We start from the raw sequence: 27,956 nt of genomic DNA, 5'->3' as shown, positions 1-27,956 counted from the left end.
TCACCACCTCATCACAACCTCATCGTCACCTCATCACAACCTCATCACAACCTCATCACCACCTCATCACAACCTCATCACAACCTCATCACCACCTCATCACAACCTCATCACAACCTCATCACCACCTCATCACCACCTCATCACAACCTCATCACAACCTCATCACAACCTCATCGTCACCTCATCACAACCTCATCACAACCTCATCACCACCTCATCACCACCTCATCACGTGACAAACGCGATCGCTAGCAGCTGACATAGTACGCATCTGGAATAATAATAATAAAATAAATCACCTCATTACTGAAGCATCGCTCACCTCGTCACTTCGGCCGTGAAACTTCCTCGCGCGATTAAACATCGCAATCTTTACTTGACACGCAAAACAAATATTTCCAGCATCTCGTGCCATCGTCAGCTTGTGAAATCACCACCGCCGCCATCGTCATCATCATCGTCGTCATCATCGTCGTCATCATCGTCGTCATCATCGTCATCATCATCGTCATCATCATCGTCATCATCATCGTCATCGTCGTCAGTAACATTGTCACGGCATGAGCATCTCCCGATTCCATCCCCTCGTTCCCTAAAGCATCTTCACCACCACCACCATCATCATCACCTCGTCACGGAATCAACCCGACATCGTAACCTCCCCTGTGTCGTTCTCGCAACGTCGTCGTGAGCCTCGTCACACCACGGCCACCTCCGACGTCAATGCCACCTCATCAAAACATTGTTTGCCAACCTTGTCGCCTAACCTTGTCACGATTTCTCCTGGTCCAGGTCTCACCTCTTCAGAGTGGCCATCTCCACGTGTCCCTCGTCCGTCGCACGGGCCCCGCGAGGCGTCTCACCACCTCGTCATTGTCACACCTCGTCTGCCGATAGCAGCTCCTCAAACTGCGTCATCCTCCTCCTCCTCGCTCCTCACCTGACACCGTCATCACCTCGTTTAAAGTAAGGCAAGAGAGAGAGAGAGAGAGAACAAGGGAGACGCATAACAAAGAACGAGCGAAGAGGTGGAGGAAGCGAGAAGGAGGAGGTGAATTAGGGGGAGGGGAGGAGGGGGGGGCAATATACGAATATAAAGAGGAAGTAGACGAAGTTAAAGAGGTGGAGAGGAATTATGAGTTGGAAATAAGTGAAGAGGAGGTGATAGGAAGAGTTGTGTGAAGAGGTGATGGTGAGTAAGAGTTGTGTGAAGAGGTGATGGTGAGTAAGAGTTGTGTGAAGAGGTGATGGTGAGTAAGAGTTGTGTGAAGAGGTGATGGTGAGTAAGAGTTGTGTGAAGAGGTGATGGTGAGTAAGAGTTGTGTGAAGAGGTGATGGGAAGAGTTGTGTGAAGAGGAATCCAAAAGACGAGGTTGAAGAGGTGAGCTGTTGAGGAATATGTGGGCAAGAGGTGGTGGTGAGTTTCGGTGAAAGGGAGAATTTGTGAAGGAGGAAGGGCTGAGGGGGGGGGGGGAGGACGACGAGGGGAGGACGACGAGGTGAGGACGACGAGGTGAGGGCGACGAGGTGAGGGCGAGCCCGTCGCATGGACAAGCGGCGATGGAGCTGTCTGCAGTGGGGGAACGCGTGTTCGCGGTGGAAAGCATCAAGAAAAAGAGAATTCGCAAGGTGACCACACAAGACACACACAGACAAAGATCCCCCGTATAGACTTGACAGAGTGTTGGGGCAAGTGCTGTTAGAGAGCACCTATGAAGGCCGGCACGGCACACGAGGGGGGTGGGTGGCCAGCACCACGCCCGACCGCCTTTGTCTCCCCTGTGGTGATGTTTACACACCACACCAGGTACTCATTTCAGGCTGAGTCGACCTAAGGGAGGCCCAGGACCGGTTGAGATAATCGTCACTGGTGTTGGCCGTGAGAGGGAATCGAACCCGGGTCGCCAGGTTCGTAGCGGAGCACGCTAACCGCTGCACCACCGCTCCCTACTCACATATACAACCGCCATTTTCCACTAAGTGGCGATGACGTCACCACGACGCTTGTGCCAGGCCATGTGCACCTTGAGGCCATGTGAAGTGTCGAACGCCCGCTGGCAGGTCACGGGGCAGACCCAGGTGCCACAGGTCGACTGACTGAGATGACCGAGATGACTGGCTGATGCACCACTTGTGCCCCCTACTGTGCCAACTTGCTGTGCTTTAGCCGCCCGGCGCTCCGCTCGTTGTTGTGAGCGTCGCTCCTCCGCCCTCCGTTGTTGTTGGAGGGCGACTGCCTCCAACTGCTCAGTAGCGTCCTTCACGAGCCTCCTCCACAGAGGCCGATCTTGACACCGCTGGTACCAGTCATCGGCAAGTCCACTCAGCTCCACGTCCTCCTGTACCACATCACTCCATCTCTTCTCTAGCCCGTGCCGCGCCCGTTTAGCTCCCTTGATCCGGCCGAACAAAAGCTGTTTGGGCATGCGGTGATTGGTTATGCGGGCTACATGGCCCAGCCAATGCAGCCTTGCCTGCTGGAGGTGCTCACCGATGGGACTTTGTCCAGATCTTTCGAGGATTTGTGAGCTTACACAATCCAGCCTGGTTAAACCCAGGATTGATCGTAGGCAGGCCAGCCTAAATGTTTCTAACCGGCAAAGATGTTCCATTAGGGGGGGTCCACGTTTCACAAGCGTAGAGAAGGGAGGGAATGACTGTGGCCGAGAAGACCCGAAGCTTCGTGCGGAGCGACAGACCAGGTAGCTTCCACACAGCGTTACGCAACCAACGAAAAGATATTGCCGCTCGACTGATTCGGAGTGAGACCTCTGCTGTGAAACCGGAGCCTGTCATAAGCACACTGCCCAGGTATGGGAAACTCTCCACTCTCTCCACAACTGCCCCATCACCGATTGGGAGTTGTGGGGGTGGATTGCCCCGGGGACCACTGGCACACCTGCACACACACCGACACACACATACACCTACACACTTACACACCTACACCCGCACACCTACACACACAGACACCTGCACACTTACACACCTACACACACATACACCTACACACACACCTACACCCACACACCTACACATACAGACACCTGCACACACACCTACACACACACATCTACACACACATACACCTACACACCTACACACACACACCTACACACACAGACACCTGCACACACACCTACACACACACATCTACACACACAGACACCTGCACACACACCTACACACACACATTTACACACAAAAACAAAGATCCCCCGTATAGCCTTGAACAGACTGTTGGGGCAAGTGCTGTAAGCCAACGCCTATGAAGGCCGGCACGGCACACGTGGGGTGGGTGGCCAGCACCACGCCCGGCCGCCGTTTTTCTCTCCCTACAAACACACACATTACACTCTATACACACACACACCTCAACACACATTCACACGCGCCGTGTGCTTTGTGCAGAGGTGACGTCATGTCACGTGATTCACCTCATTGCCCACCTTGTCACCTCCACAGGGAATGGTTCAATACCTGGTCAAGTGGAAGGGATGGTCTCCAAAGTGAGTAGCACCTCATCATGACTTTGGTGATGGCGTTGGTGGCAGCAATGATTATGGTGATGACGGTGATTGGTGATGTTGCGAATGTTATTCTTAGGTTTTACTGGTAGGAACGAAGTGAACCAGCCTACAATAGATTATATCGTCCGTCCGTCCGTCCGTGTAGCAACATCGCCCCCTACTGCAAACACTTGGCAGGACCCTACAAAAACCTTTAGACTCAGTGATGCTTTCCTGGCTAAACAAGTGTAACATTCCCTTATAATTCCCTGAGATAGCTTTTAATTAAAACATTTAAATTAAAAATAAACTCACAGCGGCCTAAAGCCTACAGCTAGGCCTAAAGCTTAGAACTAGGCCTCAAACTCTCCCTTCGTATCGTACCCCCGCGTGTGTGAAATTGAGTTAATGTTAACAATGTTACATTCCCTGATGTTTCTAAATATAAACATTTACATTTAAAGCTTTTACATTAATATTTAAAACATTTAAATTAAAAATTAACTCACAGCGGCCTAAAGCCTACAGCTAGGCCTAAAGCCTAGAACTAGGCCTCAAACTCTCCCTTCGTATTGTCCGATTAGGTGTAGCAACATCGCCCCCTACTGCAAACACTTGGCAGGACCCTACAAAGACCTTTACACTCAGTGAGGCTTTCCTGGCTAAACAAGTGTAACATTCCCTTCTAATTCCCTCAAATAGTTTTTAATTTATAAATTATAAATTAACTCACAGCGGCCTAAAGCCTACAGCTAAGCCTAAAGCCTAGAACTAGGCCTCAAACTCTCCCTTCGTATCGTACCCCCGCGTGTGTGAAAGGGAGTTAATGTTTAACAATGTTACATTCCCTGATGTTTTTTTAAATAGAAATATTTAAATTGAAAGCTTTTACATTAAAATAAACTCCCTACCCCCCCGTCGTCGACGGGTCTCCAGCCTAGAGCCAGGCCTGGGAATCTCTCCCCCGCTAGGGGTGTATTGGGTGGGGCTAGAGCGGTAGGGGGCGGGGCTACGTGGGGCTGGGCGGGGCTACGGCGGCAGGGGGCATGGCCACGAGGTGGAGTGCGGGGCTACGCGGGGTTGGGGCGGGGTTACGGCGGTAAGGGGCGGGGCCACGAGCTGGGGGCGGGGACACCGAGATGGGGCGGGGCCACGGGTGGCCGGGGCGGGGTTACGCGGGTGGAGGGCGGGGCCACGGGGGCGGAGCGGGGCCACGGGGGACCGGGGCGGGGTCAAGCGGTGTGAGGCGGAGCTTTGCGTGATGGAGGGAGGGGCCGTTGGCGAAAAGGGGCGGAGTCTACAGTCGAGAATACAGTACCGGAGGCGAGAAGGCGGTGCTAATAGTGATAGGGGCGTGGCTTACCCCAACAGGTCAAGACCATGGGGGCGGAGTGTGGGAGGGGCAGAGCAGAAAGGAGGTAGAAATACGTCACGTGAGGGGTGCGTTAACCAATCGTATCCCGCGTCTCGCGTGATCGGTTCCCGCGCGTGTCGTGATTTGTCGGAAGAAACAAGCACGTGGAGTCCAGCGGACCAATCGCGAGGCGTCTTGCTGGGGGTGGGGGGGTCGGTTCAGTCGCGCTGCCATTGGATGCGCGCGCCGCGGGCGCGTGGTTGGTTGTCGTAAGAATGAATTACTGGGGACGTAAAATTTATTTGAATGCGAATTTAGCGTTACTAAAACAATAGCTGCGTGTAATTCACGCAGTGAGGGAAAACTGTTCTAATTTCTGATGTAATAAAATCTCTCACAAGCCACAGACCGTTGCTAGGAGACCCAACGACCAATGAGCGCGCGCCTCACTGCGATAACGTCACGCCACAACCTCACCGGTTAACTTTTCGCGGGAAATTAATACTGGTAGGAACAATGACCCAGCCTACAATACATTATACTGGTAGGAATGAAGTGAACCAGCCTACAATAGATTATATCGTCTGTCCGTCCGTCTAGCAACATCGCCCCCTACTGCAAACATTTGGCAGGACCCTACAAAAACCTTTAGACTCAGTGACGCTTTCCTGGCTAAACAAGTGTAACATTCCCTTATAATTCCCTGAGATAGCTTTTAATTAAAACATTTAAATTAAAAATTAACTCACAGCGGCCTAAAGCCTACAGCTCGGCTGTAAGCCTAGAACTAGGCCTCAAACTCTCCCTTCGTATCGTACCCCCTGCATGTGTGAAAGGGAGTTAATGTTTAACAATGTTACATTCCCTGATGTTTTTTTAAATAGAAACATTTACATTTAAAGCTTTTAAATTGATAATTAAAACATTTAAATTAAAAATTAACTCACAGCGGCCTAAAGCCTACAGCTAGGCCTAAAGCCTAGAACTAGGCCTCAAACTCTCCCTTCGTATCGTACCCCCGCGTGTGTGAAAGGGAGTTAATGTTTAACAATGTTACATTCCCTGATGTTTTTTTTTTTAAATAGAAACATTTACATTTAAAGCTTTTACATTAATAATTAAAACATTTAAATTAAAAATTAACTCACAGCGGCCTAAAGCCTACAGCTAGGCCTAAAGCCTAGAACTAGGCCTCAAACTCTTCCTTCGTATCGTCCGATTAGGTGTAGCAACATCGCCCCCTACTGCAAACACTTGGCAGGACCCTACAAAAACCTTTAGACTCAGTGAGGCTTTCCTGGCTAAACAAGTGTAATAATACATTATGTTTATATTCTTTTGTTATTCGTTCCTACCAGCCCACCCCGCAGGGACCTGTGTTCCGTAAAGTCACGTAGGTAAAAAAAATTAAATTAATTAGTTTACACAACAAAGGTTCATTCCTAACAGCGTGCTTCGGCCGCACCGAACCTCACAAAAATAATATTCAGGGTCTACCTTGGCTCCTCCCACCCTCAACCAGTATATATACAAATACTGTTTATTGGATTTTCTCTCACTTGATACAGCTATCGTGCTGTGACGGTTCCACCTGAAGACGGAAGCTTGTGTTGCCTCCGAAACGTCGTGATTTTTATTTTACTTTTATTAATTTTAATTTTTTTACCTACGTGACTTTTCCGAAAAAACCTAAGAATATGAATCCTTGCAGTCACGAAAGCTTCAAATCTAGAATGTTGCGAATGGAGGTGATCGATAATGGTGTTGATTGGTGTATTTTTTTTACGGTGATGTGGATGGTGTAAATGTTGGTGACGGTGGTGGTGATGTTGTGGGTGGTGTGAATGTTGATGGTGGTGATGACAGATTGTGATGGTGGTGACTGTGATAGTGGTGATAATTGTGGTCATGGTAATTATTGTTGTCGTGGTGATGCTGGTTATGGTCATGATGTCAGATGAACGTGCTCGTCAGAGACTCATCTGGTGGTGGTCGTGGATTATTCACGTCTTGGATTTAGTTACACTGCTGATGATGCTGCTGCTCTCGCTCATGATGATTTGGATGATGACGCCATCAGGTATAGCACGTGGGAACCAGAAGAAAACATCCTCGACCCTCGCCTCGTGATGGCCTACGAAGAGAGGTGAGAGAGTTGGGTTTTGGTGAGGAGGTGAGTGTGTGTACTGACATGACACTTTGTGTGTGTGTCTGCGGCGGTGTCGCTGTCAGCGCGCCGCGCTCACAGTCGACACCAGTGACGAGGATCATCACCGGTCCTGGGCCTCCCCGCAGTCAAATCTTCAAATGAGTATCTTGTGCTGCGTGTGAACATCGTCACTTGGGGAGACAAAGGCGGTTGGGCGCGCTGCTGACCACCCACTCCCTCGTGTGCCATGCCGGCCTTCATAGGCGCTCGTGAACAGCACTTGCTGCTACAGCAGAGGTCGCAACCGGGTACCCGATACCCGTACCCTACCCGATACCCGGCTACCCGTACCCGGCCGGGTACGGGTACCCGTTTGCGACCCTGGTGCGGCCGGGTACGGGTACGGGTAGACAGTGAGTCACTGGTGAGTCACCGTTTGTCACTCATTTCCCAACGTCTTGTCTCTTCTCACAATTCAAGTTCCTAGAATCAACCCACCCGCGCCTGCAACATGGCTTCATCCAAGAGGTCGCAATCAGGTACCCGATACCCGTACCCTACCCGTACCCGGCCGGGTACGGGTAGGGTACGGGTACGGCCGGGTACGGGTACGGGTACCCGTTTGCGACCCTGGTGCGGCCGGGTACGGGTACGGGTAAGGAATCAAAAACCGTTTGCGACCTCTGTGCTACAGTCTGTTAAAGCTACACAGGGCATCTTTGTTGTCTTTGTGTGTGTGTGTGGAGAGCGGTGGCGCAGTAGTTGACGCACTGCGCTGTGAACCCGGCGGTCCCAGGTCAATTCCTGCTCATGGCCCAACATTGGTGATTAATATCTGAACGGGGTCCTGGACCTCCCTTAGTTCAACGCAGCCGCACCTGCGTACCTCGTGCGGTGTGTGTGTCTGTGTGTGTGTACTAAACATCATTGTGGGGAGCGGTGGTGCAGCGGTTAGCGCGCTGCGCTGTGAACCCGGCGACCCGAGTTCGATTCCCGCTCACGGCCAACACCATCAGTGACGATTATCTGAACCGGTCCCGGGCCTCCCCTAGGTCGACTCAGCCTACAATGAGTACCTAGTGCGATGTGTAAACATCGCCGCTGGGGAGACAAAGGCGGCCGGGCGCGGTGTTGGCCACCCACCCCCTCGTGTGCCGTGCCGGCCTTCATAGGTGCTCGCTAACAGCACTTGCCGCTACAGTCTGTTAAGGCTATACGGGGGATCTTTGTCTTTGTACTAAACATCAGCACTGGGAAGTCAGTGGTAGCAGGCCACCCCGTTGTATGCTGCGCCGGCCTTCATAGGTGCAACTCGCTAACAGCACTCGACCCGACGGTCTGTTAAAGGGATTGTCGTCGTCTCTGTGCGCAGGGAGCAGAGGGACCGAGCGATTGGTCTGCGGAGGAGAGGCCCTCGCTCCAGGAGACTCGTGCTGCAGGTCAGACGTCACGTGTCGCCGTTAGAACTCCGGGGCAAGCCGCCGTTGCCAGAGACGGCACCCTGACGCCTTTCCAACCCATTCGAGTTTACCAGAGAACGTCAAACAGGTCCCTGCGGGTTGGGCTGGTAGGAACGAACAAATGAATGGCTATAATAAAATGAAATGGCGGGGGTACGATACGAAGGGAGAGTTTGAGGCCTAGTTCTAGGCTTTAGGCTTAGCTGTAGGCTTTAGGCCGCTGTGAGTTAATTTTTAATTTAAATGTTTTAATTAAAAACTATCTCAGGGAATTATAAGGGAATGTTACACTTGTTTAGCCAGGAAAGCCTCACTGAGTCTAAAGGTTTTTGTAGGGTCCTGTCAAGTGTTTGCAGTAGGGGGGGATGTTGCTACACCTAATCGGACATTGGACGGACGGACGATATAATCTATTGTAGGCTGATTCACTTCGTTCCTACCAGTATAATGCTACCCCCTATCCCCCTCCCTTTGATGCTGATAATCCTGCATAATGCACGGGCATAATATGACTTTGAAACCCCCCGCCCACCTCCTACGCATTTCACATAAATATGCTAAATTCCTCTTGAGGACTGCTGCTTGCGTTGTGGCCGAAACGTCGTGAGAATTATTAAATGTTTTATTTTTATTATATTATTATTTCCCTTCTACGTGACTTTACCGAAAGAACCAAGAAGAATTACGCAACCGTCGATAACGCTTTGGCCTCATAAGAATAACATATCTATATACTGTATGCATGTTGCACTTGTTTAACACCACTGCACGTAGCCAACCGTGCTAATTGGAGGTGCAGGGGAAGGACAACAAGACATCACGTAAATATGTAGTGACGTATCGGGCAATGGCTGGCTTTCTTTCACATGTATGCGCCCCGCAAGAAGGGTTATTGCACAACACCTCGAGGCAATCCTGTTGAAGAATGTGCTCAAGTGTTGTTGGTTGTGCTTGTGCACCACCACTGCCAACGCAGCATGAGCAGCAGCAGCTTCAGTGGCAGCATTGCATCGGTAATTAGTTCAGCAGTTCCACTGCTGGATTATATTTTTTTCCGCCTGAGGACGACCGCTTGTGATGCGATCGAAACGTCGTGATTTATTTTATTTTATACACCACGTGACTTTACCGAAAGAACCAAAGAGTATGGATTCCTGCAGTCACGAAAGCTTCAAATCAAGATTAGTTTAACATTAGAATTGCCAGTCTCTCTGTGGTGGTTGTTTTTGCTCTGATTTCCGTTTGCTTCGTTGTTGTACTTTAAGAAAAACAGGTTAGATTTAAGGTCAGGGAACGAGTCAAGGCAAGGGTTAAAGAGTCAAGGTTAGGATTAGAGTCAGGGTTTGAGTCAATGTTGGGTTTAGAGTCAGGGTTAATGTTAGAGTCAGGGTTAGGGTCAGGGTTAGAGTTGACGCAGTACAAGTCCAAATTGCATTGTTGCATGTGTACACGCACACCCACGTGCACTGGCAGAGCCAGTAGGGGGGGGTGGGGTGGCACGTGCCCCCCCAATGATCCGATCGAAATCCCTAATTTCGATGGGATCATTGGCATTTATTAGTAATAAATCGGCATTTTGCGACCCATACTGCCACTGTGTAGCATATTATTATATGCCAGGGACTCTATGAAATGATAGGACAATACTCCATAATTGGCAATAAGTAACGGCAAAGCAGTTATAAGTGACTCATAATTGTGCGCAGTTGTGTATACACAGGACACGACTTCCCTGAAGGCATTCACCTTCAGCGAGCGCGATGCCGATCACACGACATGGTTCGAATTCGACCCTCGATCGATGGCTGTGTCATCGCCGGAATCGCATCGAATAAAAAGCAAGGGACAAGTCCTTACTTACTAACAACTCCTCTATAATTTTTCATTGCTGGAGGGGTTGCCCCCCTACCTGAAAATCCTGGCTCCGCCATTGCCCACGTGGACACGCACGTGTGTGTGTGTGTGTATGTAATCAAGGCCTATGAAACCATCAATAGGCCTGGGCTCTGGGTTGTTCTTTCTACATTCAGAGTCTCTGACTCTCTGCTCACAATCATGAAACACCTTCATGATGGTAGGTAAGCCCGGGTAAAGCTGTGTGGCCGTGAGCCATTCCCTATTGACCTTGGAGTGCGACAAGGATGTCCTCTGGCGCCTTCATTACTTAACATATTTTTCGACCACATAGTTCGAGAAGCCTTCCATGGCTATACCGGAGGAATCTCCATATGGTATAGATACAATGGGAGGCTGATCAATGCTGCCCAGGTGCGGTCATGGGATGGCTCTTTATTGGTCAACCATGTTATGTATGCTGGTGATCTGGTGATTGCTGCTCACTCAGAGAAGAAGTTGGAGGCGCTGCTGCTTGACCTGGAGCGTACTACTAAGAGGTGGGGCCTTACCATCAGCCCCTCCAAAACTAAGCACCTGTCTGGGTATTTTGTGTCATCAAAACTCCACCCTCTCAACTCCACATTGGTGATGGGGCAGTTGAGAGAGAGGAGAGGCTTCCATACCTGGGCAGTGTCCTTATGACCGGTTTAACAGCAGACATCTTAAATTTTGATTTAAAGCTTTCGTGACTGTAGGGATTCATCTTCTTGGTTCTTTCGGTAAAGTCACGTAGAAGGGAAGTAATACATCTCTGCAACCCTCAAAAACGCTAAGATGCCAGCTAGCAACATCAGCAAAGATGAGCGTTTTGAATTAGCTCAATTAAAAAAGAGGGATGACATTGTCATCCTCTCAGCCGACAAAGGCAATGCCACTGTCATCATGGACAAAACAGAATACAACAACAAAATCCAAGAACTATTCAACGATGACAGCTATACAAAAATAAAAAGAGACCCCACCAACAGCCTCGTCTCTAAAATCAAGAAAATCATTTCTGCTTCAACCGCATTAATTGATCAGACCAAACAGTTCTCGTTGAAACCTTCTGCAGCCAGGCCACCAAGATTATACGGCTTGCCAAAGATACATAAAGAAGATACACCTCTTCGTCCCATTGTCTCTACTATCAACTCCCCCACCTATAAACTGGCTCGTTTTTTGTCTGAAATCCTACGGCCTTTCACTGGAAAAACCACCTCTGCGGTACTAAACTCTACTGACCTGGTATCGACAATCAAGGGGATTGCCCTGTCCCCAGACGACCTGCTTGTCAGTTTTGATGTGGTTTCCTTATTCACCAAAGTTCCTGTACCTGACACCATCGCAATCATTGAAGACTTGGTTCATCAAGGACTGAATGCTGGGGTACCCCCCCTGGTGAGACACTGCTTAACCAATACATACTTCACCTGGAATGGAACTTTCTACAAGCAAATTGAGGGCACCCCAATGGGCTCCCCCCTATCTCCGGTTGTAGCCAACATCTTCATGGAGAAATTTGAGACTGACGCCATCAAGACTGCCACTTTACGCCCGACCTTATGGAAGAGGTACGTAGATGACACTTTTGTCATCTGGCCACATGGCCGGCCTGCTCTAGACCAATTTCTCGACCACATCAATTCCATACACCCAGCCATCAGATTCACCATGGAAGTCGAAAAAGATTGCAAGCTACCCTTTTTGGATGTCCTAATTAAAAGGAGACCTGATGGTTCAATGAGCCACTCTGTCTACAGGAAAGCCACCCATACGGATGCTTACCTAAAACCGGATTCCCACCACCATCCATCCCAGAAGAATTCCCTCATCAAGACTATATACCATAGAGCCCAATGCATTTCCGACCAAGAACACATTGGCAGTGAACTCAAACACGTACGCCAAGCTCTTAAGGCTAATGGTTACTCCGATTACACAATCCGCAAGGCCATCACTCCAACCATCAAGAAGGATCCTGTTGAGGAGCCTTTCAAGACCATCACCTTACCCTACATTGCTGGGGTCACAAAAAAGATCTCCAAAATCCTGATTAAACACAAGATCCAGGTCCGATTCAACACAGTACATAAAATCCGTGATCTGGTCCCGTCTGTAAAAGATGTGGTTTCAGACATACAGTACCCTGGCGTCTACAAACTAAGTTGCCTCTGTGAAAGCAGTTACATTGGAGAAACCAAACGACATGTCTCGGACCGCATCCGTGAACATAAAGCAGACCTGAAACACGGTAGGACAAACACCTCAGCCGTGGCAGATCACTGTGACAATTCAGTGGGCTCACATGACATTGACTTCTTCAAGACAGAGGTTCTCTGCAAGCCATCTGGCTATCATGAGAGATTCGTTCATGAGGCGATCCACATATACAAACACAGAGACAATTTCAACCGAGAAGATGGATTCTGGCTTAGCAATCATTGGAAGGACGTAATAAACCATTTCGGATCTTAACTGATTGTGTTCACGTTTACGGTAACTTTCAGACCGCGTTCCACTCACTGGCATGGTGCAGTGTGCAGAGTAATGTATGGTGTCGTAATTGTATAGTAAATATATAGCAGTGTGATACACATTAGGGTGGGTAGAATAATACATAGTGTTATATTAAAATGGATAAGGCAGCAACTGCAGCAGCAGCAGTAACTGCAGCAGCAGCAGCAACTGCAGCAGCAGCAGAAACTGCAGCAGCAGCAACTGCAGCAGCAGCAGCAGCAACTGCAGCAGCAGCAGCAGCAACTGCAGCAGCAGCAACTGCAGCAGCAGCAACTGCAGCAGCAGCAACTGCAGCAGCAACTGCAGCTCCCTTTGATGCTGTTAATCCTGCATAATGCACATGCATATGTAGTACTAATCACGTTCCTGCATTTCCCATAAATATGCTAAATTCCTCTTGATATGCAAATTCCTGTTTCATTCAGACTCTGTCGCCTCGACGGACCTGGTTTTCACCTGAGGACGGCTGCTTGCGTTGTGGCCGAAACGTCGTGAGAATAATGTTTATTATGTTTTATTTTTATTATTTCATTACTTCCCTTCTACGTGACTTTACCGAAAGAACCAAGAAGGAGCAGACATCTTATTCCGAATCAGTCGAGTGGCATTATCTTTTCATTGGCTGAGTAACGCTGTGTGGAAGCTACCTGGTATCTTGTTCCAAACGAAGCTCTGGGTCTTCTCAGCCACAGTCATGCCCTCCCTTCTCTACGCTTGCAAAACGTGGATCCCTCTAATGGAGCATCTTCGCACATTAGAAACATTCAGGCTTGCCTGCCTACGATCCATCCTGAGTTTAACCAGGATGGATTGTGTGCGGAGCTCATAATCCTTGAAAGATTTGGACAAAGTTCCATCGGTAAGCTCCTCTGGCAGACAAGGCTGCGTTGGCTGGGTCATGCAGCCCGCATGCCCCACCACAACAAGCTCAAACAGCTTTTGTTCAGCCGGATAGAGTTTGCTAAACGGTCAAGCCACGTACTCTTAGGTTTTTTCGGTAAAGTCACGTAGGTAAAAAAGAAAAAAAAAAATGACATTTTTTTTTTATAATAGAAATAAAATAATAAATCACGGCGTTTCGGAGGCAACACAAGTCTCCGTCATCAGGTGAGACCGTCACAGATAAATGTACTGTATCAAGTGATGCAAAAATCCAAGAGACAAGCTCTTATATACAAGTTAAGGGAGGAGGAGGGGGGAGGGGCTTATCTGAATGTGGTAGCCAATGAATGGAACGTGTTGGGGGGGGGGGGCGGGGCTGAAAGAGAACAATAGGTGTACAAGTTGTCGTACTACCCGGTGTTGGTTGACAATCAAATACAAAAAGGAGAGTGCTGTTAAACGCTGGGGATGTCAACACTCGGTAAAGTAGAATAGTATCTGTCAAATAAGATGGTCCAAATATGTGTAGTTAAAACTTTTTTGCATGGTTAATAACATCTTTCCAATGTAAAGCTTTCGTGACTGCAGGGATTCATCTTCTTGGTTCTTTACCGAAAGAACCAAGAAGATCTTTCCAATGATTACTCAGTTTGTACCCATCATCACGGTTGAAGTTATGTCTGTGTTTGTATATCCGGATGGCTTCGTGTACAAACCTTTGATGGTAGCCAGAAGGTTTGCAGAGCACCTTGGTCTCGGAAAAGACAATTTCATGAGAGCCCACAGCGTTGTAGCAATGATCGGCAACGGTGGAAGACTCAATTTTGCCGTGTCTCAGATCTGACTTGTGCTCGCGCACACGATCGGAGACATGACGTTTCGTTTCCCCAATGTAGCAATCACCACAGCTGCAACTCAGTTTGTAGACTCCAGGGTATTGCAAGTCAGGGATGGCATCCTTGACAGATGGAATTAGATCACGGATTTTATGTACTGTACTGAATCGGACTTGGATCTTATGTTTAGAATTTTGGAGATCTTTTTGGTCACGCCTGCTATGTATGGCAACGTGATAGTTTTGATCGGAGTTTCAAGTGGCTGTTTATTTCTATTATTATTTCTATTAGATATTTTATGATTTATTTATTACCTATGTGACTTTACCGAAAAAACCTAAGAGTATGAATCCTTGCAGTCACGAAAGCTTCAAATCTAGGGCCAATGACTGGTACCAGTGGTGTCAACATCGGCCTCTGTGGAGGAGGCTCGTTAAGGATGCTAATGGGCAATTGGAGGCACTCGCCTTCCAACAACAACGGAGGGCGGAGGAGCGACGCTCACAACAACGAACAGAGCGCCGGGTGGCTAAAATTTAACAAGTTGGCATAGTAGAGGCCACGGCTCGTGCGTCTGCCGGTCATCTCGGTCAGTCAAATCACGGCACCTGGGTCTGTCCCGTGACCTCCTGCCAGCGGCGAGCCTTCGCCACTTCACGTGGCCTCGGAGTGTACCTAGCCCGGTGTGGCGATGCCATGGTGACGTCATCGCCACTAGTGTCGAATGACGGTTGTTGTTGTTGTGTGTACGCAGATCTCGAGCCTGGGGTCGCGGTCGTCCCGCTCCTCCCTGCGGCCGCGCGGCGTGGCCGCCACCGCGACGGGGCAGCTCCATGCGGAGCTCCACGCGGAGCCGCCGAGCGGGGAGTCCAGAGGCGGCTCGGTGATAGACGACGACGACGGCGACGACGACGACGAGGAGGACGACGACGACGTGGGGGACGCCGACTACGACGTCAACTTTGACGACGACGACGACGGCGCTCGCGCCATGCAGACCCGAGCCTCCGCCGCCGCCGCGGCCGCCACCGCCGCCCCCCCCCCCCGCCGACACCCAGGAGCGGCCCCCGCCCTCGCGCTCCCCGTCGCCCGCCCGCGCGTATTCCGTACGGCGCCTCCGAGCCCCGTCGGCGGTGGCGGCGGCCGGCGCCGGCGCCGTCGCGGCCCCGCAGGCGGGAGGCGACGGGATGGTGGCGGTCGCCCTGCGGCAGAGACGCCGCCGTCGCCGCCGGCGCCCGGCGACGCTGCGCCGCCCGGCGCCGCCCGACGGACGGCCCGTGGCGCCGTGCGGGCGGGGGGGCTCGGGCCCGGCGCCGGGCTCCTCCCTGCGGCCCCTCCGCCCGCGGTGCCGGCGCCCGCCGGCGCCCGCCGCCACGGCCGCCACGGCCGACTCGCGCCGCCGCCACCACCGGCGCCACCTGCACCTGCAGCGCCGGCGGCTGCTGCGGCGGCTGCTGCCGAGGGCGGCGCGGGGAGGAGGCGGCGCCGGGCCGGCCGAGTCGTCGCCGAGGAGGGGCCGTGGCCGCGACGACACCGAAAACGACGACGACGAGGAGGAGGAGGATGAGGAGATGGAGGTGGACGAGGAGATGGAGGTGGACGAGGTGGACGAGGCGGTGCGCCGGGAGCGGTTGTTGTGGAGCCCCCCGCGTCACACGCTGCACGCGCACGTGGTGGTGACGGACGTGACGGCGCACCTCATCACCGTCACCTTCAGGGAGGCCGGCAGCCAGGATGGCTTCTTCAAGGTGCGGGCGGGCGCCAACAGCGCCAACGCCAACGCCACCGCCACCATCATCGTGTGACACACGAGGTGCGGTGTGGAGGGGAGGAGGAAGAGGAGGAGAGGTCGGTGTGAGAGGGGGGGGGGGGGAGACTGCTCGGAGAGAGAGAGTGGAGAGAGAGTTTAAGGATTAGAAGAGAGGCAGCGATGGGAGCTGAGAGTCGAGAGGCGACGGCCTGGAGAGGAGATAGAAATCAGTGGCAGAGACCAGCGGGAAAGAGACCAGCGGGAAATTGCGTAGCGACTGGATCAATCTCAGAGAAAGATCAGGACAGGAGGGAGGCAAGAGAGAGAGAGAGAGAGAACCCAGAGAGGGGACGAGGGGAGCGAAAGACCCCCAACCACCGAGAGAGGCCGAGCGACCGTTGAGCAGACGCTCGGCCGACGGTTTCCTCGCACGGGTGCCGGGCGGCGAAGTCGGAGGGTTGAGCATGGGGGACGTCTGGGAGAGAAAGACTCAAGAGCGGTGAGACGCAAGAGGAAGAACCGTGGAGGAGAGACCGAGACGGTGGGTGGGGATTCGTCGGGAGGAGGAAGCGGTGAATGGGCTCAGGAGTTGGGAGCTCGGAGCCGAGAAGGCGAGATGTGCCTTTGGAAGAGACGAGGTGCGGATTGGAGGAAGAGGTGGGGAGGTGCGCGCGGAGAGATGACGGAACTCCCGAGAAGATAGAGCGAGAGACGGCAAAAGACTGCACGCAGCATAATTAATCCATAATCTGCCCACTTGGGTGCACTTCCAGAATCACGAACAACTGCTCGGAGTAGCACTTCCAGGATCGGGGAGGGTGGGGCGACGGTTCTTCCTCCTCCTCCTTGCAGGGGCTATAACAGCGTAGGCCACGCGACGAAAACGAACCAAGCGAATTCGGTTTATCTGGCGGGTTTCCTGCGTTCCATGACGTTATCCGGCGTCGCACAGCGCAGAACGCGTCGACGCACGACGCTTGAAGGACGACCGTTCGGTGGACAAAGTTCGATGGACGACGCTCCAGGGACGACGCTTGAAGGACGACGTGCCGAGGAGATGGAGGCCAAATGAGGGGGTCGTGCAGATATAATTCCACATTTCGACATCTTCCGCAACGCCTGTAGTCGTTATGGATCGTTTACTTGTTCCGCAATTGTCACAGCCGCGGATATTGTTTTGGCAATGTTCAACAATAGATGGCATTGTTTTACTAGGGTTTCAGTATTATTATAATAATTATTATTACGATAGTTGCTGAATTATCGCTGTTATTCATGTGTTTTGTTTAGGGCTGGTTGCGTGCCCTGCAGAGGATGTGACACGCGTACTGCTGGCAACGCACACGTGACGTGCGTGTACACACCGCGTGTAACTCGCGGTAGGGTATATATACATGTGGCGCGTACTCACCCTGTCTACTGATAACAGAGTACACGCCGCCACGTGTACTCGTCGGGAGGTTGTTCGCGTTGATGGGCATTTACTGGGACATGCGGGCACAAGTATGCACACCTGTACACAATTACACGTAGGTATTCGCACGCAGATGTATACAAGTACGTGCAGGTACACACACAAGTATACACAATTACACGTAGGTACTTACACATAGGTAAATACACACACAAAGACAAACACGAAGATATATTCCGTATAGCCTATACAGACTTGGGGCAAGTGGTGTTAGCGGGGAACCTATGAAGGCCGGCATGGCACACGAGGGGGTGTACACACACACAGATGCACACTCACAGGTACACACACACACAGATGCACACACACACACACACAGATGCACACACACACACAGGTACACAAACACACAGATACACACACACAGATGCACACACACACACAGGTACACACACACACAGATGCACACACACACAGGCACACACACACACACACAGATGCACACACACACACACAGGTACACACACACACAGATGCACACACACAGGTACACACACACAGGTACACACACACAGGTACACACACAGATGCACACACACACACACACACAGATGCACACACACACACACACACAGATGCACACACACACACAGATGCACACACACACACAGGTACACACATACACAGATGCACACACACACGCACACAGGTACACACACACACACAGGTACACACACACACACAGATGCACACCCACACACAGATGCACACACACACACACACAGGTACACACATACACAGATGCACACACACACGCACACAGGTACACACACACACACACACAGGTACACACACACACACACAGATGCACACCCACACACAGATGCACACACACACACACAGGTACACACACACACACAGATGCACACACACAGATGCACACACACACACAGGTACACACACACACACAAAGGTACACGCACACACACAGGTACACACACACACACACACAGGTACACACACACACACAGGTACACACACACAGGTACACACACACACACAGGTACACACACACACAGGTACACACACACAGGTACACACACAGGTACACAAGAGCACACTAATACCGTGCACACACACACAGGTACACACACACACAGGTACACACACACACATAGGTACACACACACACAGATGCACACACACAGGTACACACACACATAGGTACACACACACAGGTACACACACAGATGCACACACACACACACAGATGCACACACACACACACAGATGCACACACACACAGGTACACACACACACAGATGCACACACACAGGTACACACACACATAGGTACACACACACAGGTACACACACAGATGCACACACACACACACAGATGCACACACACACACACAGATGCACACACACACACAGATGCACACACACACACAGGTACACACACACACAGATGCACACACACACAGGCACACACACACACACAGATGCACACACACATACACACAGATGCACACACACACACAGGTACACACACACACAGATGCACACACACAGGTACACACACACAGGTACACACACAGATGCACACACACACACACAGATGCACACACACACATATGCACACACACACAGGTACACACATACACAGATGCACACACACACGCACACAGGTACACACACACACACAGGTACACACACACACACACAGATGCACACACACACACACAGATGCACACACACACACACAGGTACACACACACACAGATGCACACACACACACAGATGCACACACACACACAGGTACACAAACACACAGATGCACACACACACAGATACACACACACACACAGATGCACACACACACACAGGTACACACACACACAAAGGTACACACACACACACAGGTACACACACACACACACAGGTACACACACACACAGGTACACACACACAGGTACACACACAGGTACACACAGGTACACACACAGGTACACAAGAGCACACTAATACCGTGCACACACACACACAGGTACACACACACACAGGTACACACACACACACACAGGTACACACACACACACAGGTACACACACACACACAGATGCACACACACACACACACAGGTACACACACACAGGTACACACACACACAGGTACACACACACACACAGGTACACACACACACACAGGTACACACACACAGGTACACACACACACAGGTACACACACACACACAGGTACACACACACACACAGGTACACACACACAGGTACACACACACACAGGTACACACACACACAGGTACACACACACACACAGGTACACGCACACACAGGTACACACACACACACACAGGTACACACACACAGGTACACACACACAGGTACACACACACAGGTACACACACACAGATACACACACACACACACAGATGCACACACACACACACAGATGCACACACACACACAGGTACACACACACACAGGTACACAAGAGCACACTAATACCGTGCACAAGGGTTGCACCCAGGTGCACGGGGAGGGCCGGGTCGCCCCGGGTAACCAATTACCCTAATTAATGACGTCATTAGTCGCAATGCTTTGCACTGCTCAAGGGTCACGTGGCGTGGGTGTTCGGGATTTTTGAAGGGGGGGAGGGGGGGGGATCGAAATACATTTTGGTTATTAATATATTTAACGTCACAATTGCAGCACAAAAAGTGGGTGAAGTATGGTTCATAGTCGGGGGGTGGGGGGGGGGGTTAGGGGGGAGGTTTCTATTCGTGTGCGTGCACAAATGAGTAGCCTCTTGAATTTCGATTTAAAGCTTTCGTGACTGCAGGGATTCATCTTCTTGGTTCTTTCGGTAAAGTCACGTAGAAGGGAAGACGGCTGCTTGCGTTGTAGCCGAAACGTCGTGAGAATTATTTTATTTTATTATGTTTTATTTTTATTATTTTATTACTTCCCCTCTACGTGACTTTACCGAAAGAACCAAGAAGATGAGTCGCCTCTTGATTTGATTCCGCGGGTTTCTTCGAGCCGGCGGCACGATGTATGGCCTTCCAGGAGCGGCTCGGCTCCTGGTGCCCGCGAGTTCCACTTCCCTGCACCGTGCCGTGCCGTCATCGGCGCGATGCGTGCCACAGCCGTTTGCTCATCGCCCGCTCATCAGCGACGTGACGGCTGCGGTTGACTGGGTCTCGCCCACGTTCGGAACAGGGTCGTGCCCGCTGCGCTAAGCAGTGCGTGACTGCAGCGTCAATGCAGGTTTCACGCTTGCTAGAGATCATCAGCGTAGTGCAGCTGTACTAAGCAATGTGACTACAGGGTCATTGTAGGTTTCACACTTGCTAGGGATCATCAGTGTAGTGCAGCTGTACTCAGCAATGTGGCTACAGCATCAGTGTAGGTTTCACACTTGCTAGGGATCATCAGTGTAGTGCAGCTGGACTCAGCAATGTGGCTACAGCATCAGTGTAGGTTTCACACTTGCTAGAGATCATCAGTGTAGTGCAGCTGTACTCAGCAATGTGGCTACAGCATCAGTGTAGGTTTCACACTTGCTAGGGATCATCAGTGTAGTGCAGCTGGACTCAGCAATGTGGCTACAGCATCAGTGTAGGTTTCACACTTGCTAGAGATCATCAGTGTAGTGCAGCTGTACTCAGCAATGTGACTACAGGGTCATTGTAGGTTTCACGCTTGCTAGAGATCATCAGTGTAGTGCAGCTGTACTAAGCAATGTGGCTACAGGGTCATTGTAGGTTTCACACTTACTGGAGATCATCAGTGTAGTGCAGCTGTACTAAGCAATGTGGCTACAGGGTCATTGTAGGTTTCACACTTGCTAGAGATCATCAGTGTAGTGCAGCTGTACTAAGCAATGTGACTACAGGGTCATTGTAGGTTTCACACTTGCTAGAGATCATCAGCGTAGTGCAGCTGTACTAAGCAATGTGGCTACAGGGTCATTGTAGGTTTCACGCTTGCTAGAGATCATCAGCGTAGTGCAGCTGTACTAAGCAATGTGGCTACAGGGTCATTGTAGGTTTCACGCTTGCTAGAGATCATCAGCGTAGTGCAGCTGTACTAAGCAATGTGGCTACAGGGTCATTGTAGGTTTCACGCTTGCTAGAGATCATCAGCGTAGTGCAACTGGACTAAGCAATGTGGCTACAGCATCAGTGTAGGTTTCACACTTGCTAGGGATCATCAGTGTAGTGCAGCTGGACTCAGCAATGTGGCTACAGCATCAGTGTAGGTTTCACACTTGCTAGGGATCATCAGCGTAGTGCAGCTGTACTCAGCAATGTGGCTACAGCATCAGTGTAGGTTTCACACTTGCTAGAGATCATCAGCGTAGTGCAACTGTACTAAGCAATGTGGCTACAGCATCAGTGTAGGTTTCACACTTGCTAGGGATCATCAGTGTAGTGCAGCTGGACTCAGCAATGTGGCTACAGGGTCATTGTAGGTTTCACACTTACTGGAGATCATCGCTGTAGTGTAGCTGTACTAAGCTATGTAACTTAAGAATGATTGCAGGTTTCACACTTATTAGAGTTCATCAGTCTAGTGCAGCTCTGCTAACAAATGTAACCGCTGCATCAATATATATTTCTCATCAGTGAGGTCAGTCCTACGACTGTATTTGTAACCACTGTGTTGATACTGATCTCATCCGCATTAGGAGTCATCAGTTCAGCATGGCCCTACTAATCTGTGTGACAACTTTGTCAGTACTGGCTTCAGTGTTCATACGGCTCATCAGTGAGGCATCCGAACTCCTCGATAAATCGTCGATACATCGCTATGTTGACACTGGTTGCCACGCTCTTTAGGAATCATCAGCAGAGCGTGGCCATACTCGCACGTGTGGCCGTCCAGGTGATTTACTGTAGATCACCGGCGAGGTAGCGTGACTCTGTACATAGCTGCTTTGACACTGGTCTCTTCCGCTTTAGGAGTCATCGGTGCAAGTGTATCCGTACTCATCTGTGTGACAACTGTGTCGGTACTGGAATGATTCCCCCACAGACATCATCCGTGAGGCTTTCCTACGCCACATATATATATGTGTGTGTGTTGACACTGGTTTCGTTCACATTAGGAATCGTCGGTGCAATGTGGCCATGCTCAGTTATCCCGAAACTCCACGAATACCGCATTGTAGCTCATCGGTCGGATAGCACCGCCGCTCTATACACGACTGTGTTGATATTAGTCTCGTCCACATGAGTGCAGTGTAGTCATTACTAGAGGTGTGGACTCGAGTCATGTGACTTGGACTCGAGTCAGACTCGAGTCATGAATTTGATGACTTGCGACTCGACTTGGACTTGCATAACAATGACTTTGTCCCACCTATGAGATGTGGACTCGAGTCATGTGACTTGGACTCGAGTCAGACTCGAGTCATGAATTTGATGACTTGCGACTCGACTTGGACTTGCATAACAATGACTTTGTCCCACCTATGAGATGTGGACTCGAGTCATGTGACTTGGACTCGAGTCAGACTCGAGTCATGAATTTGATGACTTGCGACTCGACTTGGACTTGCATAACAATGACTTTGTCCCACCTATGAGATGTGGACTCGAGTCATGTGACTTGGACTCGAGTCAGACTCGAGTCATGAATTTGATGACTTGCGACTCGACTTGGACTTGCATAACAATGACTTTGTCCCACCTCTGGTCATTACTAACACATGTTTACGGATGCATCAGTAGTGGCTTCATGTAGCTATAGAGATCATCAGTAGTGCGAGTGTAGTTCTGCCCCAGCCTACACGACAACTGGATGTACACCAGTTCCACGCATGCTCTTGCTCATCAGCATGGTTGTAGCCTTTTTAATCTTGGACCAGAAGTAACTGTAAACGACGTGGAGCACTGGTAGGGCGACTATCCGATGATAGTCACTATATTTACCGTATTCTCTGCATTATGACTTGCTTCGGAAAGTAAGACGCACACGAAATCTTGTGCCCGGTGGCAATGAAGTTTGCTACACATTTAACACGTAGGCTTTCGCGACTAATATTATTCATAACATAGGTTTTTTTTGGGTCAGATCGCGTTATTTACAAATGTGTCGTAACCCTCCACCACCCGACACGGCCAAACAGTAAAAAATGTGTCACGTTTAAAAAATGTTTTAAAATGCTGTTGATTCTCTCTATATAGCACACCAGCTGGCTAAAGTAGTGAATTATTTTGTCCTTTGAAAAACGTGACACATTTTTTTACTGTTTGGCCGTGTCGGGTGGTGGAGGGTTACGACACATTTGTAAATAACGCGATCTGACCCAAAAACCTATATTATGAAGTTGCTACAAATGTTGACACACGCAGCTACCGAATTAAACTAAACATTTTATTTTGCCAGGTAAGGTCCACTGAACTATATAATGTAGCTCTTTTTCAGAAGCGACCTGGCCACAAATGATAGCTCAGCGAAGTGGCTTATCATCGTGTGGAAATGTATAGCAGCCATATACTCTGAAACGCGTGATGTGGAGGGGAAAGCTGGAGAAAAATCCACGCGACCACGGGAAAGAGAGAGAGAGACACACGCACACTCCAAATATACAGCAGCAGGCGTCAGGGTCGGGATCGAACCCACGACCTCCTGTATACGAGGCGAGGCAGTTAACATCTCGCTTTATTGCTTTGAAAACACGGGGGAAACGCGTGTGTGTTTATACTGCAGAGAATACGGTAATCGGCGCAGAGGCTTCATAATTGACGGGGGTGTGTGTGTGTGCTGTACATGCGAGAATGTATAGGTTTTTGCACGGGGGAGCAGTGGTGGTTGTCACTTGGACAGCTCTCGGAGGTAGAATGTTGGCAGTTGAATTCTCAGACGTGGTGGATTCAGGCCCATCATCCTCACCACTGCCGCCATCGTCAGCGAAAACCGTCGTGTTCATCGTCACGGTCACCAAATATCACCGTCATCAACATCACCGTCATCTCCATCATCATCATCATCATCACCACCTTCCTGATCATCATTATCACCATCATGGGTCACCAGCAGCGTCGTCGCCGTTACGACCACCATAATCACCGACATCATCACCATCATCATCACCATCGTCATCGTCATCACCATCGTCATCTTGATCACCTTTATCATCACCATCGTCATCAATATCGTCATCTTGATCACCTTTATCATCACCATCGTCATCATCACCACCATCGTCATCTTGATCACCTTTATCATCACCATCGTCATCACCATCGTCATCTTGATCACCTTTATCATCACCATCGTCATCACCATCGTCATCTTGATCACCTTTATCATCACCATCGTCATCAACATCGTCATCTTGATCACCTTTATCATCACCATCGTCATCATCACCACCTTCGTCATCTTGATCACCATCGTCATCATCATCACCATCATCATCACCATCGTCATCATCACCATCGTCATCTTGATCACCTTTATCATCACCATCGTCATCAATATCGTCATCTTGATCACCTTTATCATCACCATCGTCATCATCACCACCATCGTCATCTTGATCACCTTTATCATCACCATCGTCATCTTGATCACCTTTATCATCACCATCGTCATCACCATCGTCATCTTGATCACCTTTATCATCACCATCGTCATCAACATCGTCATCTTGATCACCTTTATCATCACCATCGTCATCATCACCACCTTCGTCATCTTGATCACCATCGTCATCATCATCACCATCGTCATCTTGATCACCTTTATCATCACACCTCGGGGTCAGTCAAATGAGCATCGCCTGGTGAGGCTGCGCCCACCGAGGCTATGGTCGCGTTGATGAATGTGCTGGTCCCCATCATAGTAACGTGGAATCGTCACCACTTGCTGCAGGGCAGTTCACAGTGGTGGCGTTCGTGTTTGAGTAGGTACGAACCTATCATGGCCGTAGGAATGTTGAACCTTTTTTTTTTTTACAAATTCGTTGCAGGTAGTCAGCAATAGCTGTGTTTTAGAACAGACCGGGCTCCGGCCATGGTAACGTGGAATGCCCACCGTGAGGCCGAGCAGTACTGACTAGTGTCTTCCTGAGCCGCTTCGTGTCGTGCATCTCTGCCTGGCTTTGCCTACGCACAGTAGACATGATGTTCGACTGCATTGTATACTCTTTGCGTCCTTGCGCCGTTCGACACGACGCGAGACGGGGTGGTGGTCGGGACGCGTGAACGATTCACGCCACTGGAGGGCGATTGGAGGTTTATTTTTGTGGGGGAGGGGAGGGGGGTGGTCGCGGTTCGATTCGATAATCGATTCTCTGACTCTCTCGTCTCTGTTCGTGCCATTTTCCCCCCTCCCCCCACCGGGTCCGCCTAAAAAGAATCACCGTGGGTATCTCTCTCGCTTGCAAATCTCGGAATGGACCGTGAGCAATGTGATCACGCGTAGGAAAATCGACTCGTAAACTCCGTGTGCAAATTGTTTAAACGCTGAGAGGAAATTGCTTCGTTAACCAATATCAACATCGCCCCCGTAACCGATAGACCAGTCCAGAGGGGGGGGCACTTTTGCCGATAAGACATCAACCGGTGTGAGGATGGCCGCCACACATTTAAAAACATTGTTGGGGGTTTGACAGCAGCACGAAGATGATGACGATGATGATGGGGGGGGGGGTGTTTTCACAATTTGTGTTTATTGTTCGGGGGGTGGGGGGGGGCCACGCCACGGGCCACGCTAAAGGCCACCAGGGCTCCGCGCAGTGGCCCTCCGCGGGCCTTGCGATGAAGGCCCCGTTCTGCGGTCGACTTGGTGCCGCGCGGAGGCAGCTGCCATCGCTGTGGGAGGGGTGCCCCCCCATGCGAAAAACGTTACCTACAGCTGGGCGTTAGAATGACCTGGACGAGAAGCGATGGGTGTCACGGGCGATTGAAGACGCTGCTGGGGCATTTAAGCTCGGCGCCCAGTAGGCTCCAAATCGCGGGTGGGGGGCGAGCATCCTTACATCGAAGGCACACCGGTCGTCATCGGTGAATCTTCGGTCACGAGACGGAACCGTTTGCGACGGACCCAGACTTGGGCAGTCGTCGTTTGTTAAAGTCGATCGTCAAGTGAGAATCCTGGCAGTGGCATCGCTGGAGCGTTGTTCTTCTGGCCGTTCGCCTGTAACGCTGGAGTTGCGTTGCTGGAAACATCGCGTTATAATCAATAATACAGCCCGCGATAACGAGTGAGATGCATTTTTTTTTTCGATTTAAAGCTTTCGCGACTGCAGGGATTCATCTTCTTGGTTCTTTCGGTAAAGTCACGTAGAAGGGAAGTAATAAAATAATAAAAATAAAACATAATAAAATAATGTTTATTATGTTTTATTTTATAAAAATAAAACATAATTAAATAATGTTTATTATGTTTTATTTTATAAAAAGAAAACATAAAATAATGTTTATTATGTTTTATTTTTATTATTTTATTACTTCCCTTCTACGTGACTTTACCGAAAGAACCAAGAAGAGTGAGATGCATACGCAGGGAATGAACAAAGAGTGAGGCACGTGGGTAGCATCTCGAAGCATCCAGCAGCATCCCGGTGCCTTGCGCGACGATGGGATGCCGAGGCAGCCGTCACAACCACGTGTTCCGACTCGCGCGACGTAGATCCGTTCACTCAATTGCGCTATAATCCAAATTCGCGTCCGCGTTATCTAAATATATATATGAAAAAAAAAGCATTCCCCCAAACATTCATCATCGCGTTACATGCATTTTGAGTTCTGAAAGCAACACGCGGCGTGACCGGAGAACAGACTGCGCACGCATCGGCTGTGTTCGTACCGAGTCAGCGTGGCAATGGCTCGTGATCGATGTTGCGGGTTGCTAGGCCGCGCACTGATCTGGCCCAGGTGTCTTTTTCGATGTTCTTGTCGTGAAACCCTCCACCGCCCAACAACAGCCAAACACATTTGATGTGTCACCAATAGCAAGCGTTGAACGTGTGTGTGTGTGTGTTGTATTCTTGCTGTTGTTTCAGTCAGCTAGCTCACTGTAACGTTTAAAAATTCGATATCTTAACTAGGCAATAGTATCTTATGGAGATAATACAATCTCAACTCGACAACAGCATCTTCATTACTACATTCGCCGGTGAGAATTGTGCTCCAGCTTACCCGTGAAAAGGCTTAATCTGTTTGGCCG

At 50.2% G+C, this 27,956-nt stretch overlaps 1 protein-coding gene across 1 annotated transcript; it reads left to right on the top strand.

Annotated features, from left to right (window-relative positions):
- Positions 1 to 1,082: 1,082 nt before the first annotated feature.
- LOC144932341 (uncharacterized) lies at positions 1,083 to 21,013 on the top strand. The gene is made up of 7 exons (XM_078856281.1): positions 1,083 to 1,632; positions 3,469 to 3,512; positions 6,947 to 7,012; positions 8,388 to 8,454; positions 15,343 to 16,106; positions 16,231 to 16,387; positions 20,921 to 21,013. Exons 1-7 carry the CDS (start codon positions 1,564 to 1,566, stop codon positions 21,011 to 21,013), a joined length of 1,260 nt encoding a protein of 419 aa, XP_078712407.1. The 5' UTR covers positions 1,083 to 1,563.
- Positions 21,014 to 27,956: the final 6,943 nt, after the last annotated feature.

This window comes from Lampetra fluviatilis, chromosome 5 (genome assembly GCF_964198595.1).
Source record: "Lampetra fluviatilis chromosome 5, kcLamFluv1.1, whole genome shotgun sequence".
NCBI classification, from domain to species: Eukaryota; Metazoa; Chordata; class Hyperoartia; order Petromyzontiformes; family Petromyzontidae; genus Lampetra; species Lampetra fluviatilis.
Note: the sequence above shows the minus strand (reverse complement) of the source record. Positions and strands in the feature narration are given on the sequence as shown.

Coding starts and splice junctions, on each gene's coding strand:
- LOC144932341 (XM_078856281.1), top strand. CDS start 1,564: ATGGAGCTGTCTGCAGTGGGGGAACGCGTGTTCGCGGTGGAAAGCATC. Junction 1,633..3,468: donor AGAAAAAGAGAATTCGCAAG/GTGACCACACAA, acceptor TCACCTCCACAG/GGAATGGTTCAATACCTGGT. Junction 8,455..15,342: donor CCAGGAGACTCGTGCTGCAG/GTCAGACGTCAC, acceptor GTGTGTACGCAG/ATCTCGAGCCTGGGGTCGCG.